This window comes from Cololabis saira, chromosome 2 (assembly GCF_033807715.1).
Source record: "Cololabis saira isolate AMF1-May2022 chromosome 2, fColSai1.1, whole genome shotgun sequence".
Classification (NCBI taxonomy): domain Eukaryota; kingdom Metazoa; phylum Chordata; class Actinopteri; order Beloniformes; family Belonidae; genus Cololabis; species Cololabis saira.
The window spans coordinates 12597050-12609791 of record NC_084588.1 but is presented as its reverse complement, the minus strand read 5'-3'; the positions used below and the strand labels follow the sequence as shown (position 1 = coordinate 12609791).

General features: G+C 41.0%; 2 protein-coding genes across 2 annotated transcripts in view; one reads left to right on the top strand and one right to left on the bottom strand.

Annotated features, from left to right (window-relative positions):
• Positions 1 to 4351, top strand: part of LOC133458250 (receptor for retinol uptake stra6-like) — a 28631-nt gene extending 24280 nt beyond the window's left edge. Inside the window, exon 17 of the mRNA XM_061737943.1 lies at positions 3070 to 4351. Within this exon, the coding sequence (XP_061593927.1) occupies positions 3070 to 3338 (269 nt within the window). The 3' untranslated portion in view covers positions 3339 to 4351. The remainder of the gene's footprint in view (positions 1 to 3069) is intronic.
• A 1715-nt stretch (positions 4352 to 6066) lies between these two features.
• Positions 6067 to 12522, bottom strand: LOC133458242 (immunoglobulin superfamily containing leucine-rich repeat protein 2-like). Its single transcript, XM_061737931.1, has 2 exons — positions 12359 to 12522; positions 6067 to 10659 (listed from the first exon to the last, which is right to left on the bottom strand). Exons 1-2 carry the CDS (start codon positions 12364 to 12366, stop codon positions 8466 to 8468), a joined length of 2202 nt encoding a protein of 733 aa, XP_061593915.1. The 5' UTR covers positions 12367 to 12522; the 3' UTR covers positions 6067 to 8465.
• Positions 12523 to 12742: the final 220 nt, after the last annotated feature.

Below are 12742 nucleotides of genomic sequence, written 5' to 3'. Positions count from 1 at the left end.
TTATGTATGTGTACGCATATGTGTGCGTATATATATGTATATATTACATATAGTAATAATGCACATATATACACTTTTGGTTTCTACCGTCATGGTATCAATCAATAATATGTGTGCAGACAAGGTAAAAAAAAAAAAAAAAAAAAAAAAAAAAAAAAAAAAAAAAAAAAAAACACTGCTAAAACAGCGTTAAAAACGGGCTTTTACAAACTGACATTAAAAAACAGTACGTTGCGCGCCAAAAACGCATAATTTAGCCACTATAACAAAGAATAATATATAAATAATAATAATGTCATAATTCGTGTATATATCACGACCACGCCCCCATTGACTTTGCATAGTACTATATCCGTGGTGCTCAGATTAAAACCTCATTAAAACACTGCTAAAACAGCGTTAAAAACATGTTTTTACAAACTGACAGTAAAAAACCGTACCTTGCGCGACAAAAACGCATAATTTAGCCACTATAACAAAGAATAATATATAAATAATAATAATGTCATAATCCGTGTATATATCACGACCACGGATCCCATTGACTTTGCATGGTACAATATCCGTGGTGCCCACACGTAATTTTACCAGTTTCCGTGTTGGTACCACGGAAAATAGTGGTGAGAGGTCGTGGGCATTTCACGGATTTTTGTGAGATCAGGTTGCCCTTGACTTCATACAGTGAAGGTGAAGCTCTGTAGGGAGGCGCTAGCTGTCTATTTTCTTAAGCCAGGGGTGTCCAAAGTTGGTCCTCGAGGGCCGGTGTCCTGCATGTTTTAGATGTCTCCTTGCTTCAACACACCTGATTCTAATGCTGCGTTCCATTTACCTCGGAAGTCGGAACTGGGAACTGGGAATGACGTCACAGCCGAGTTATCAGACTCTCCCACTTTCCCAGTGGGAAATCCCACTTCGAAGGGCGTTCCAGTTGAAAAATCCAACTGGGAACTGGGAAATCCCCACTTCCGAGGACAAATGGAACGCGGCATAATTAACGGTCGTCACCAGCTTGCCATCAAGGTCTGGACAACTCTGTTGGTTTCACAGCTACTTTTATCACGGTTTGCTGAAGCAGGGAAACATCTAAAACCTGCAGGACACTGGCCCTCGAGGACCAACTTTCGACACCCCTGTTTAAGCTAATCAAGATTTTACTGAGTATAACGTTGTCTCAGAATGAACAGCTGTTAACATCAGTGTCCACCACTCTTACCCCCCACAGATGGTTTTGAACATGTTTTCATCATTCAGTGTCATTCTGTGATAGTGTCATGTAACGCAGTAATAAATATTTTATAGCTGGCAAAGGAAAACATTGAGATACAATATAGTAGTATAATAGTCAGGTGCTACAAATCAATTGCACGTGAATTATTAGTTACCAGCCAATGTGACCTTCTCAAGAAAACCCCAAAGCATCTCAGACAGGTATCAAAATATGTTCATGAAAGAGCGTCGCAGCACGGCTTACATTTGTGCAGTTAAATCTGAACGGACCACAGGACTTCTGGAACAATGTCCTTAGGAAACATGACATTTAATGTGACAGCTGAGGCCATAACGAGCAGCAGCGCTCTGGTTAATACCAAGAACAGTACAAGGTCCACCGGTCAGAATGTCATGCAGAAAGCATTTACTTCCAGATACCGCTTCTAAATGTGGTCCTGCACGTTAAATCAGTGTTTTCAATTTTTACACACAGCTTCCGCATTTTCTTGCAGTTTTGAGAGCTGAACACTAGGGGCCTGATTTACTAAGATCCTAAATAAAGAGTACTAAATTGCGTGTGCACTGAAAAAGTTTGCACGTGCTGTTGTTGTGTGTTTTGCGGGTGATCAACTAAGATTGCGTGCGCAATTGATAACAGGTGCAAACTGCAGTATTTAAATGAGGTGTTGCGTGTCTTACGGTTTGCAAGCGCAAAATGAAATTTGAGGAGTTGGAGTTAGAGATATTAGTGGAAGAGGCAAATTGTTGTGCCGTATTCAGCACCCCTGCCGTGAAAAGCACCCCCTCGTATATTCAATGATAAGTAGACCAAGAAAAAAAACAACACACTGACACTTCAATATATTTATATATACACACTCACACAAACACATACTTAGGAGTTTATATTATATATATTTACAAATATTATGGAAGACAACACAGTAAGCAGGCTATTAATTAATGACATCAATAACCATTTACCCGATTTTTGTTATGTGTGACTGTGATTGTGGGAAAGTATGACTATTGTGGATCCATGAGCGCATTTAAACATGAATCATTAACACAAAACTGGACGCTAAACAGAACGTGACACGGAATGAGAATATCATTTTTGTCAGACGAGGGGGTGCTTTTCACAGCAGGGGTGCTGAATACGGCACAACGCCGGGGTATGACAACTGCAGAACAAGTAGGGGCACAATAAGAAACACTTTTTTCTCCATGAAAACACGTGATTTATTTATTATCACAAATAAAAAAATGAATGTGCCTCCTGTGGCAACCTTCTGCTGAATAATACTCGATTTAACATTCAAATAAAATATTTCTCCTTTTGCATGTGGAGAATCCTCACCACAAGTTGAGCCATCCCCACCCCAGTCCTCAAATCAGGCACCAACAAGCATCCCTGCGTAATGCTGTGCAGATTAGCACCTTCCTTTCGAACGTATTAAATACAGACGCAATCATAATCCCCGCAAAAACTTTCAGGCTTGGTAAATCTCATTGCGTGTGGTAAATGGACATATTTGCATTTTCCCCTCCCAGTTTTTAGCACTTTCTGGCGGGTACGCCCCATATTGATTATTCATCAGGGCAAAAGTACTAAATGAATTGCGTGTGCTATTTTGCTAATTTGATAGGCGCAGTCCTCTTTGCACGCTGTTAGTAGATCAGCTGGCACATTGGTTTGCGGGTGATGTCAAGTTTGCACACGTTTCTACGCACGCAAACCTTTAGTAAATCGGGCCCTAGGTGTTTTATTATTGTGGGTTAGTGTGGTGCTCCTGGACCCTCAGCCTCCCGGTCTGGCGTCTCATCTTCCCTCATCCTGCTCCTCATTCATGCTTTCAGGGATTCAGGAGAACAGGCCCAGTAAGGCGACCAGCAGCCGGAGGATTCGCGCTCGCTGGCAGCTGCTGTACACGCTGGTGAACAATCCCTCCCTGCTCGGCGCCAGGAAGCACTTCCAGAGTCTGCAGGCCTCGGACAGCGTGTGGAACGGCACGCCCAATCGTAGCTCCAAGAGAGGCAGCCAGGCGGAGGACGAGCCGTCGGCCGCAGAGCCGGTCCAGTCCGCCGAGGCCCCGGCAAACCAAGATAAAACCCAATTAGAGTCCTAACTTATGAATGTTGCGTCCTGCAGAAATGATTGCGTAAACACTGTACTCGTATCTGTCAACCATTCTGATGACCCTTAGCATCTTTCATGTTACTTTAACTGTTCACTTTTATTACTTTCAGATTTAAAAAAGAAGGCAATGTTTTTGGGGTTTTTTTGTGCATCCATCCAGTGCGATCTTGTTTAGTGTAATCTATCACCTTTTTTGGGGGAAGGTACTATCGATGGGTTTATTCTTAACCTCTAACCTGGCAAGGGAAGGGATTTATTCACCTTCATGTAAGAGGACAAGGATTTAATTACTGTCTAAGAGGAAACTATGAGACACAGCGTTTTCTAACGGCAGCAGATGTGGTGATGTTACAGGATCGGTTACGAATGCATCTGTCCTCCGCTGCCTGCTTGTTTGTTCCCGAATGCCCTGCACATCTGGATCAAACACGCACAAAACAAGCACTGACATGTTTCATGGGATGATTTTACAGAAATGAGCTTCCAGAGAGTTCTGATTCACGAGCATCTGCTGACACTTCATCTGCATCCATCTGTGTTCAGCATCACTCTGGAGTTCTGTATCGACGTGCACATCACACAGACTGACAGCGCCGATCAATGTCAGCATCAGAACAGAAGTGAGGGGTCGATGAGAAGCCCCGGTTTGTTTTTGCCCCGGGTTAAGGTCACCGTGTCAGCACATGCTCGTGTGCTCTCAGTGCTTCCATGCTTTGGAGGGTTTTTTAAAGATTGCAGGTAGCATCGTTTATGTATGAAATAAGTATTTAAAGCATTCTTACTAAACTCGGACTGCTGTGCTGCAAATAAATCCCAGTGTATTGTATTGAGTTTGGATGTGGTTCCTGTTCTTCTTTTATTGAGGCTTCTTTCAAAAATAAAATTGACTTCAGGACATCGTCACATGCTTGGATACCAAACTGAAGCGGTGCCTTTTATTGCCTCCTGGATGAAACACACAAAGTTTTCTTTTCCCCCAAATTTCCTAGCTTTTAAATCTATTGAGTGTATGTTTGTGAAATGTGCAGTTGGTATTATTTCTATAGCAGCTCAGCAGCCTTGTGGCATGTTCAAGATTAATTTAACTTATTCTGCTGCCTCAAACTTCAATTTCCCACAATTTTTCACTTTCACACTGCTGGGGTTTCAATCCCTCAGATGGGCATCCATGTAGAATCTGTGATTGCTAAGTCACAGATGGAATCACAGAAAGTAATACAGGAATACATATTTTAAAAAACAGAAACACAAATTCAGACACTAGACTTGTAAAACAAATCTTTCCATCTGTATCTTGTATTAAATGAGCTATCGGTGCCGCCAGACCTTCTCCCTTTAACCAGTCCACGACCCGACAATTAGCTGCCAAGCTTTGTGCACTCGCTCTGAGTTTAGGACGGCACAGAAGATGAAGGATTGGCCCGTCGACCAAAAGTGTGAGCCTGGGGCTAAATAGTGCTGATGACAGTTCCCAGGACTTCTCCATATTGACGGGGGACTGTGTCCTGCAATGCTTCCTGTCACTCGCTGGACTGGGCTTGAAAACACACGTCAATAAAATATGTGAAATCAAAGTTCTTTTGGATAATTTATGTCATATTCCTTGGAAAATACAAAACAAAAAACTCAACTGAACTTCCTGTAAATTCAAAACATATTCTAATGACCCCACATTATGAAACCGGCAGTAGATATTCATGTTTAGACGACACAGTTTGCTGTTTTGCAGTCAGTCTTGAAATCGTTTGTTGTTTGGGAAATGAGGCATTAACATTAGCAAACCACAAATGAAGAAATAAAAGTGCAAGAACATGGGTAAAAGAAAGCATTAGCACCTGTCGGCAACAAGGAAGAGAGAGAGAAAGAAAGTAGCTGAATATTTAAAGAAAGAAGCTGCATATATCTTTGAATGAAATTTATAGCATGTAAATCTTGATGTTTTTCTGGTTTCTCTTGGTGACGTGACCTTTTCTCTCATCGGCTGTTTGTTTTTAGCGAGCGGTGCTATATCAAAGGTGTCGTATCAAAGAGGAAACACGTCAGGATGACTGGCAGGGTGACCGATCTCTTGTATTATAAGTCCAGGACCTGAAAACCTTTTGACTATTTTCTCCTCACACAGAATTGCCCCCGGATTATCCGCCATAGCTGCATGACCAAATAATTAACAAATCTACCCCGTTAGTCAAAGGCTCAACGACACAGAAACAACTTGAACTTCTTATTTCTTTACTCTATTTTCAACTAAACAATTTCCATTTTGAGTTCATTTCCAGTTTTGAAGAGAAAATGTGCTTTGCAGACCAGTTAGATGAGACATTTCTGTCAGATTGGGTAATTTATGTGATCCCCCTAGTTACTGATAAGCATAACGAGCCTGAAGACTGCCGATAGTGAGTCTTCTAGTCTGAACACCTCAATAAACTGATGATATCAAGACTCATGTAGCATGACAACCCATTTGTAGTTTGTATTTGTATAGGTTGTATTTATTTGACAGTGAGTAACAAAAATAACCTGATTGTTTTGGAAATGGATTTACATAAATAAGAAACAGCCAGTTGAATTTTATGATATCCATATTTCTATATTTTAGTAATTTAAAGAGATTGGCCTAAAATTTAGCAATACATGAAATTAAAAAAAAGTGAGAAGTGAGTGTTGAAAAAAGAGACAAAGTGAAACCATTGTTGATTTTTCAAATTTTAATGAGGCACAAAGAATTAGTAGAGCTTTCAAAACACTGCAGTAAAAACCATTAAATACCATTTTATCCATCACAGGAGTATAAAGAGAAAGAGTCTGGTTTTAGGGGGCGGAGATAAGAACCCCGCCCCCAAAAACAACCTCTTAACAGTGTTGAAAATGGTTTCAAAGAAAGCTTTTTTGCTCCTGTTCTTTCTTTATTAAAACAATAATAAATCACAGCAGTGGGCAGCATGCAGGTCCTTTACCCCTCTAGTCTACGGTTGAAAACACCCGAGGATGGACACGTGACACTCAGGTAAGACTTGGTGGATACACTGAAGTAATTGTACACGGTTTATACGACAGTAGGTCATAGTTAGCACAGATTCAACACATTTTTTTCCACAGTTGCACTGGACACTGGACACTGGACTGCGGGTTACAATGGTTTTACCTTTTCTTTGAAACAACAGTTTGAACAACATTTATACTCAGTTATGTGACATTTAGGCGTCTATATTTTGAAGCTACTGAACTCCTAATGCCACACCACAAATTTACAAGCAAATCTATTGGTTTTCTTTGACATTTTATTTTGGTTTAGACGTCAGACAACCCAAGATTAAGTTCTTAAAACTATTTTTTTCTTGCATTGACCTCTATTATTTTTTTCCATTGAGCAACATGTTTAAATTCCATTAACATTTTTCCGCCTTAAACCTAATCAGATAACCACGATACCTATATCTGACAAATTAATGGAAAAAAAGAAGTCAGAAAAATAAAAAATAGTTATCAGAAGCTCAAACACAGCTCTTTCTTTTTCAGCCCCTGTGATTTCCATCCCATGTCTCCGTGTTCCCTTGTTTGAGGCACAATATATCAAAATTGTATCATTGTCACATTGTCAACATGCCTAAGATTGCAAAAAGCCAAGGAATATTTCAATAAATGGATTGTCTATAGTTTTTCCAAGCGCCATACCTCCTCACTCCGAATGTCAATAACATTTGATCAATTAGAGAAGCCAGTTTAAATGCTGACTTAATGACTTAGTGTTGTCAGGTTTGTGATAGAAGGGGGGAAAAAGATCAAGGGGAAATATTGGGCGAACAATTATGGCTTAAAAGCTAACATACACAAACAGAAACAACAAATGACCCAACAGCGTGGATCAGCACCAAAGGTATTCATTACATTGATTGTCAACTGATAACTTCTTTGGCCATGGACTTACAACAAAGGCAGGTAATACTGTGTTTACCTTTTTAAATAATATAATTGTCACCTTAATTTGGTTTCCTAGAGTTTGATTTTGATTCCAACACACAAATCCAGCAGTAAATGTTTTGGGCATAGTGATGTTCTTCAACAATAATCAATAAACTGTACGAGCTATAGGACAAACCATAGCAGCTGTTTCTGGGTGCAGATAATCATTTATATTTTTTATTTAATAAAATCAAGCTGCTTCCATTTTTTTTGTGTATAGGCTTTTTAAAGGACCAATTAGTTAAAGGGTGAACTTTAACTGCAAAAGAGAAAGAAATAAACAACCACACTCTGAACTGTTCTACGTATCAGATCGTCACCTGCATCTCATAACACACATTTTCTGAGAACTGTACAGCCCTCGTTTGAGAGAAAAAGCCAACGTAACACGACTCTGTCACTTTTTAGGGGGACTTCCCAGGTCTGAAGATAGCATTTAGTGAGCTGTTCCTATTTGCACGGTTCATCACAGACCCCACCAGAAATAGCCAACATGAAAAATAGAGGTAAAGAAAAGAAAAAGATAAGCTACAGATAAAACTAAAGATTCATTCAGACATCCAGAAACAGTGTCTCCTTTTCTTCAAAGGTACATACTATTTCTCATTTAATCTAAGGTGACGGGGGGATTTGATAAGGAAGAAATAAAAAAAGGGAAGCAGTAGCTGAAGTCCCTTATATGAACTATTGCACTTATTCCTTCACATGATATCAGGTACATGTATCACATGATTGTCTACCACATTGATTAAATTGATGCAGAGAAAATCAGACACATTTACAAATTCTTCTCATTGTCTGCTTTTAAAGTAAGAAAAATGAAGAAGCATGTGCTATTTAATGTAAATATTGTGTTTTTATCGTACTCTGTAGCTGTGCATACACCAGACGCATAAAATGCACAAGAGACGGACATGAAATGTGATCGATTGACAAACTATTCATACCCAAAGCCATCAGATCCCATTCTGACTAACTAAAACATTTTCTTCCTGTCTTTGTACTAATAAAACCCCAGATTTCCCCTCGCTTCTGTGCACTCTAATAATACGTCCGTGAGTCTATTCATTCCTATGGGACACTGCAGCAGAGAAATTAAACTATTGGCACCAATGGGAAACATAATGTAGGACAAAATGCAAAAACCATCTGCAGATTATTGATTTGGATAATTGTAGTTGCTTGTAATATTCACAGCTTCAGCTCCCAGAGGCAGCCTGTCACTGTACTCAGATCCCACCTCGCAGTCGTCCACGTTATCCCTGCACTTAGACAGACTAAACGACTCAGTCACCACACTTTCCTCCGTGTCCACCTCCTTCTCCCCGTCGTCCACACTCTCCACCTCGCCGTCCTCCTCGTCCAGTTGGCTGCCGTTAATCTTCCTCTGAGATTCGGTGCGGGGAGCGTACATGTTTACATGTAAGTTGGCGGCCAGGTTTCTCTCCATGTGGCACTGGTCCTTGGCCTTCAGGATCAGCTTGTACGTCTTGCTGCGGTACTTGTACACCAGGTGGAAGCACGTTGCGCCCAACAGAGGCACAGTGGACACGGTGAGCAGGCAGATGCTGACTGAGATGATGATGAGCAGGTTAGGCACTCTCCTTCTGGTGGCGAACAGGACCTGGACCTCACAGTCCTCCCCTCTGTAGGTCAGACACAAGGAGTAGTTGGTTCCAGGTCGCAATCCGCTGAACAGATATGTGTTGACGCCTTCCTTGATCCTTGACCACTGCACGGCAGAGTGTTTGCTGTCAGTAGTGACGCACAGGTACAAACCACTTGAATGGACTTTTTCGAAGGAGTCTGGAAAGCCGAGGCGCTCCCCGCTGTCAGTCTGGAAGCTGTCGTATGTGGCGGCGGTGTTCTCTTGACTGGTACTCCTGATTCTAGGCAAGAGTAGAGGATTGAGTCGCACCGTTGCCTCCGTTTCTGACACCCCCAATGCAATGACACCAAAGTCAAATGTGTACTGCTTTACGTCATCAAGGCTCCTGTTGAAGACAGGACTGGAGATGTTTTTTGTATTAGCTGTCAAGCCACATTTGCTAGAACGAGGCAGATATGTTGTGGTGTCCTCATATGACTCAGAAGAACTGATTTCTACCGTAGGAGGACTGGTGGGTGTGATGGCCAGAGTGTCTTTTGCCTTTAAATCAGGGAATAGCACAGCATCAAAAATAGATGTTCTGTCTGTTCTTTGGTGCTGAGATGGTGACGGTGATGGTGATGGGATTGCTTTAGTGTAAGGGAATGTTGTGGTCATTTGTCTTACTGGTGTTGGTTTTGGTTTTGCCACCACTTCCACTGACACTGAATCCTCAGCTTTACCAAACTCATTTTCGGCAGAGCAGCTGTATTTTCCACTGTCTTTCTTATTGAGGTTTGAAATAAGAAGAGTCCCATTAATGAAGACCTTAAGAGAGTCGTAGGACACTGAGGAGTCCTCGATGGATTCGGCGGAGCCATCCTCGGTGAACGGCAAAGCCAGCTCCTGTTCATGGCCTCTGCAGTTAATCTTCCACACAACTAGCGGCTTTGGATTTCCTCTGAATTCACAAGTCAAGATCAGTTCGCTGTCCTCGTAGACACGTGAAGATCGAAGGCTTGGCTTGGTTTGTATTGTGACATTCGGGGTTGTGCACTTTGACTCAGGCAATTTAGCAATCACTTCACCTTTAAGCTCCTCGGGAGTTGCACACTTGATCAAGTTTTGCTCCGTCACTGAGATGGTGGTTGTTGCGATCCAGTCTCTGAGCCAGTCCAAGGTGCATGTGCATGCAAAAGGGTTGTTGTAAATCTGCAAATGGGACAAAGACCCCAAACCATCAAAGGTCCCTTCAGCTAGGGATACAAATTTGTTATTGTTGAGTCGGATGGACCTCAGGTCTAAAAGATTGAAGAAGGCATCTTTTGGCAGATGGACCATCTCGTTGTGGTTCATCTTCAACATCTGCAGGGTTGTGAGGTTCTGTAGATCCTCCCAAGGGAAGTCTACGATTTTATTGTGGCTAATGTCAAAGTTGCGTAGATTAATTAAAGGCATGAGGCTCCCCTGTTCGATCAAGACGATCTCGTTGTGGGCCAACCACAGAGAAGTGACCTGGGTGACGTTATCAAAGCTGCCCACTGGTATCACACTGATCCTGTTAGCAGAGAGACTCACAGTCATAACATTCAGGGGCAAACCATCTGGGACTTCAGTCAAGTCCTTGTAGGAGCATTCAGCAAAATGGCGACCGTATTTATCTGTGCAGGAGCAGATCTCAGGGCAGCAGAGTGCAGCGGCGAAGAACGTGACGGTCCACAGTGTGATGTGGAGGATGTTTGCTGCTGCCATTTTTCTCCTCCTGTAAAACAGTCAAAGTTATTTTGTGAGTTGAAAGTTGTATAAGTAGATTTATGTAGCACTTTAAGTTTTACTACAGAAATAAGAATTTTAAAATAGAACATGTTTAGGCAGGAGGGTGAGACACTCCAGATGAAAGTTGAAAATGTTTTGCTTACAGTGCATGTAGACAAAAGATTATGGATAGATATTTTCATGACTCCGGGAATCAAAAAATATTGTCAACAACCAGAAAAAAATGCTTTATTTCTAGGAATTAAACAATTTATTTTTCTTTAACAACAAGTAACAAACGGGATATCACCAACCTCTCTTCATAAGTCTTTAGAATATCACCAGCAATAAAATGCTAGGTTTTACTACAACTCAGATTTCTGCCTAAATTGTTTGAACATTGAAATGTTCTGGATGGTAAAGTCTGTGTATGAAAAACAACATTTTATATTGTGAAGTATAATTTGTATCAAAGAAATCTCACTCAAAATGCAGTTAAAGGAAACATATTTGTATGTGCTCTGACAGATATGCAGCTCAGGTCACAGCAGAGGTAAACATTTGTCAACATCACCTCAGACTGGTCTCTTTTTAAATGTAAAATTTAAGATTTCAAATGTATTAAGATCTCACGGAAGCTATGGTAAAATGTGTCTGGTTTTGACATTTCTTTCCAGAATATGCATGAATTAAAAAAAAAAGAGTAATTTGCAGTTTTGCTCGGAAAAACAAGAACTAAAGAGGATTTGGATTTATTCTTGATCAATATAGTTTTTCTTCAGCCAGATTGCTAATTTTCACTTCTTATGCATCATTGAGTTGCTGTGTTGAATCAGCTTCTTACTTGCTTTACATAATTAAATATTGGGCAAAAAACAGCACTGACTTTTGGTTAATTTAAAAAAATCATCTAAAGGAACATTTCAGAGCATGAAATGTGGTTTAGGAAATAATCCACAGACATCATGCACCTGTAACACTACTGTATCTCTGTAAAAGTCCAATTGTATCTCTAAAACAAAACTATTCACCTTTTATATGCAAATATTTTAAAATACCATTCATTGTTTCAAGCATTTCCCCTGTCCTCAGAGAAAAGATTGGTCAATTTTCTCCATCCATCCATCCATCATCTATAACAGCTTATTCTTACTTAGGGGCACAGGGATGTGCTGGAGCCTCTCCCGCTGTGCAAGTTAGTCCCTTTTCTGCAGCATACATTTTTACATTTTATTTTGAGTTTTTTTTATTTGGTTTGTTTGTTGATTTTTAAGAGTAGGCTAAGATAGCTAATGTTACAAGCATTACTTCAAAAAGTCAGCTGTGGGTGTGACCATTAAGATTTTTGGAAAAACAGATATCAGGATGCAGGTCTTTCATTTTCAGAACCATAAAAAGGCATCTTAGGCGAACTGACGTGTTTTATTGGGGTAAGCAGCAGTGAAGCAGCGAGCTGGTGTTTTGGTTTCAGCTGCAGGTCTAACTGCGCAGATGTCTCTGTCCTTGGTGCTGAAAGTCACGTCTGTGTCTGTTTACAGCAGGAATCCTCATGAAACATCACACCTGCCAGGGTAACCGGGCACCAAACACCAAAGTTTATCGCTTCTAAAATCCCCTCAGGCAGGATCGCTCATGATAAACCGATGCAGGGCTAACTAACGTCCCTCTGCTCTGCCAATGGAATGTAAACTGCGTGAGAAGCTTACCTGCTCATTTACTCCCTCTATTTATTGCTTTGGACCAAATCCGTGTGTCGGGGTTTGCAGTCAAAGCCTCCCGGCTACATGCTGGTTGCACGTCTGAAGTTGATGCTCGGTCGTCTGCAGACGGGTGGAGTAGGAGGTAAATCTGTGGTCTGTGAGCGTGGGAAAGTGTCTGTCACTGTGGAGTCTGCTCTCCCTGCTCCCTGTCTCAGCCGGAGAGAAGCAACGACGCACCTCCAACACACCGCCCCGAAATGTTGACGTGACCAGAGGGAAAAAAAAAAAAAAAATACAATAAAAATAATGTTTTTTCTTTTTATGTAGGCTATATATATTTATTTATTTTTTGACAAAAAGAGCAACCTATACCCAATTAATCAATAAATG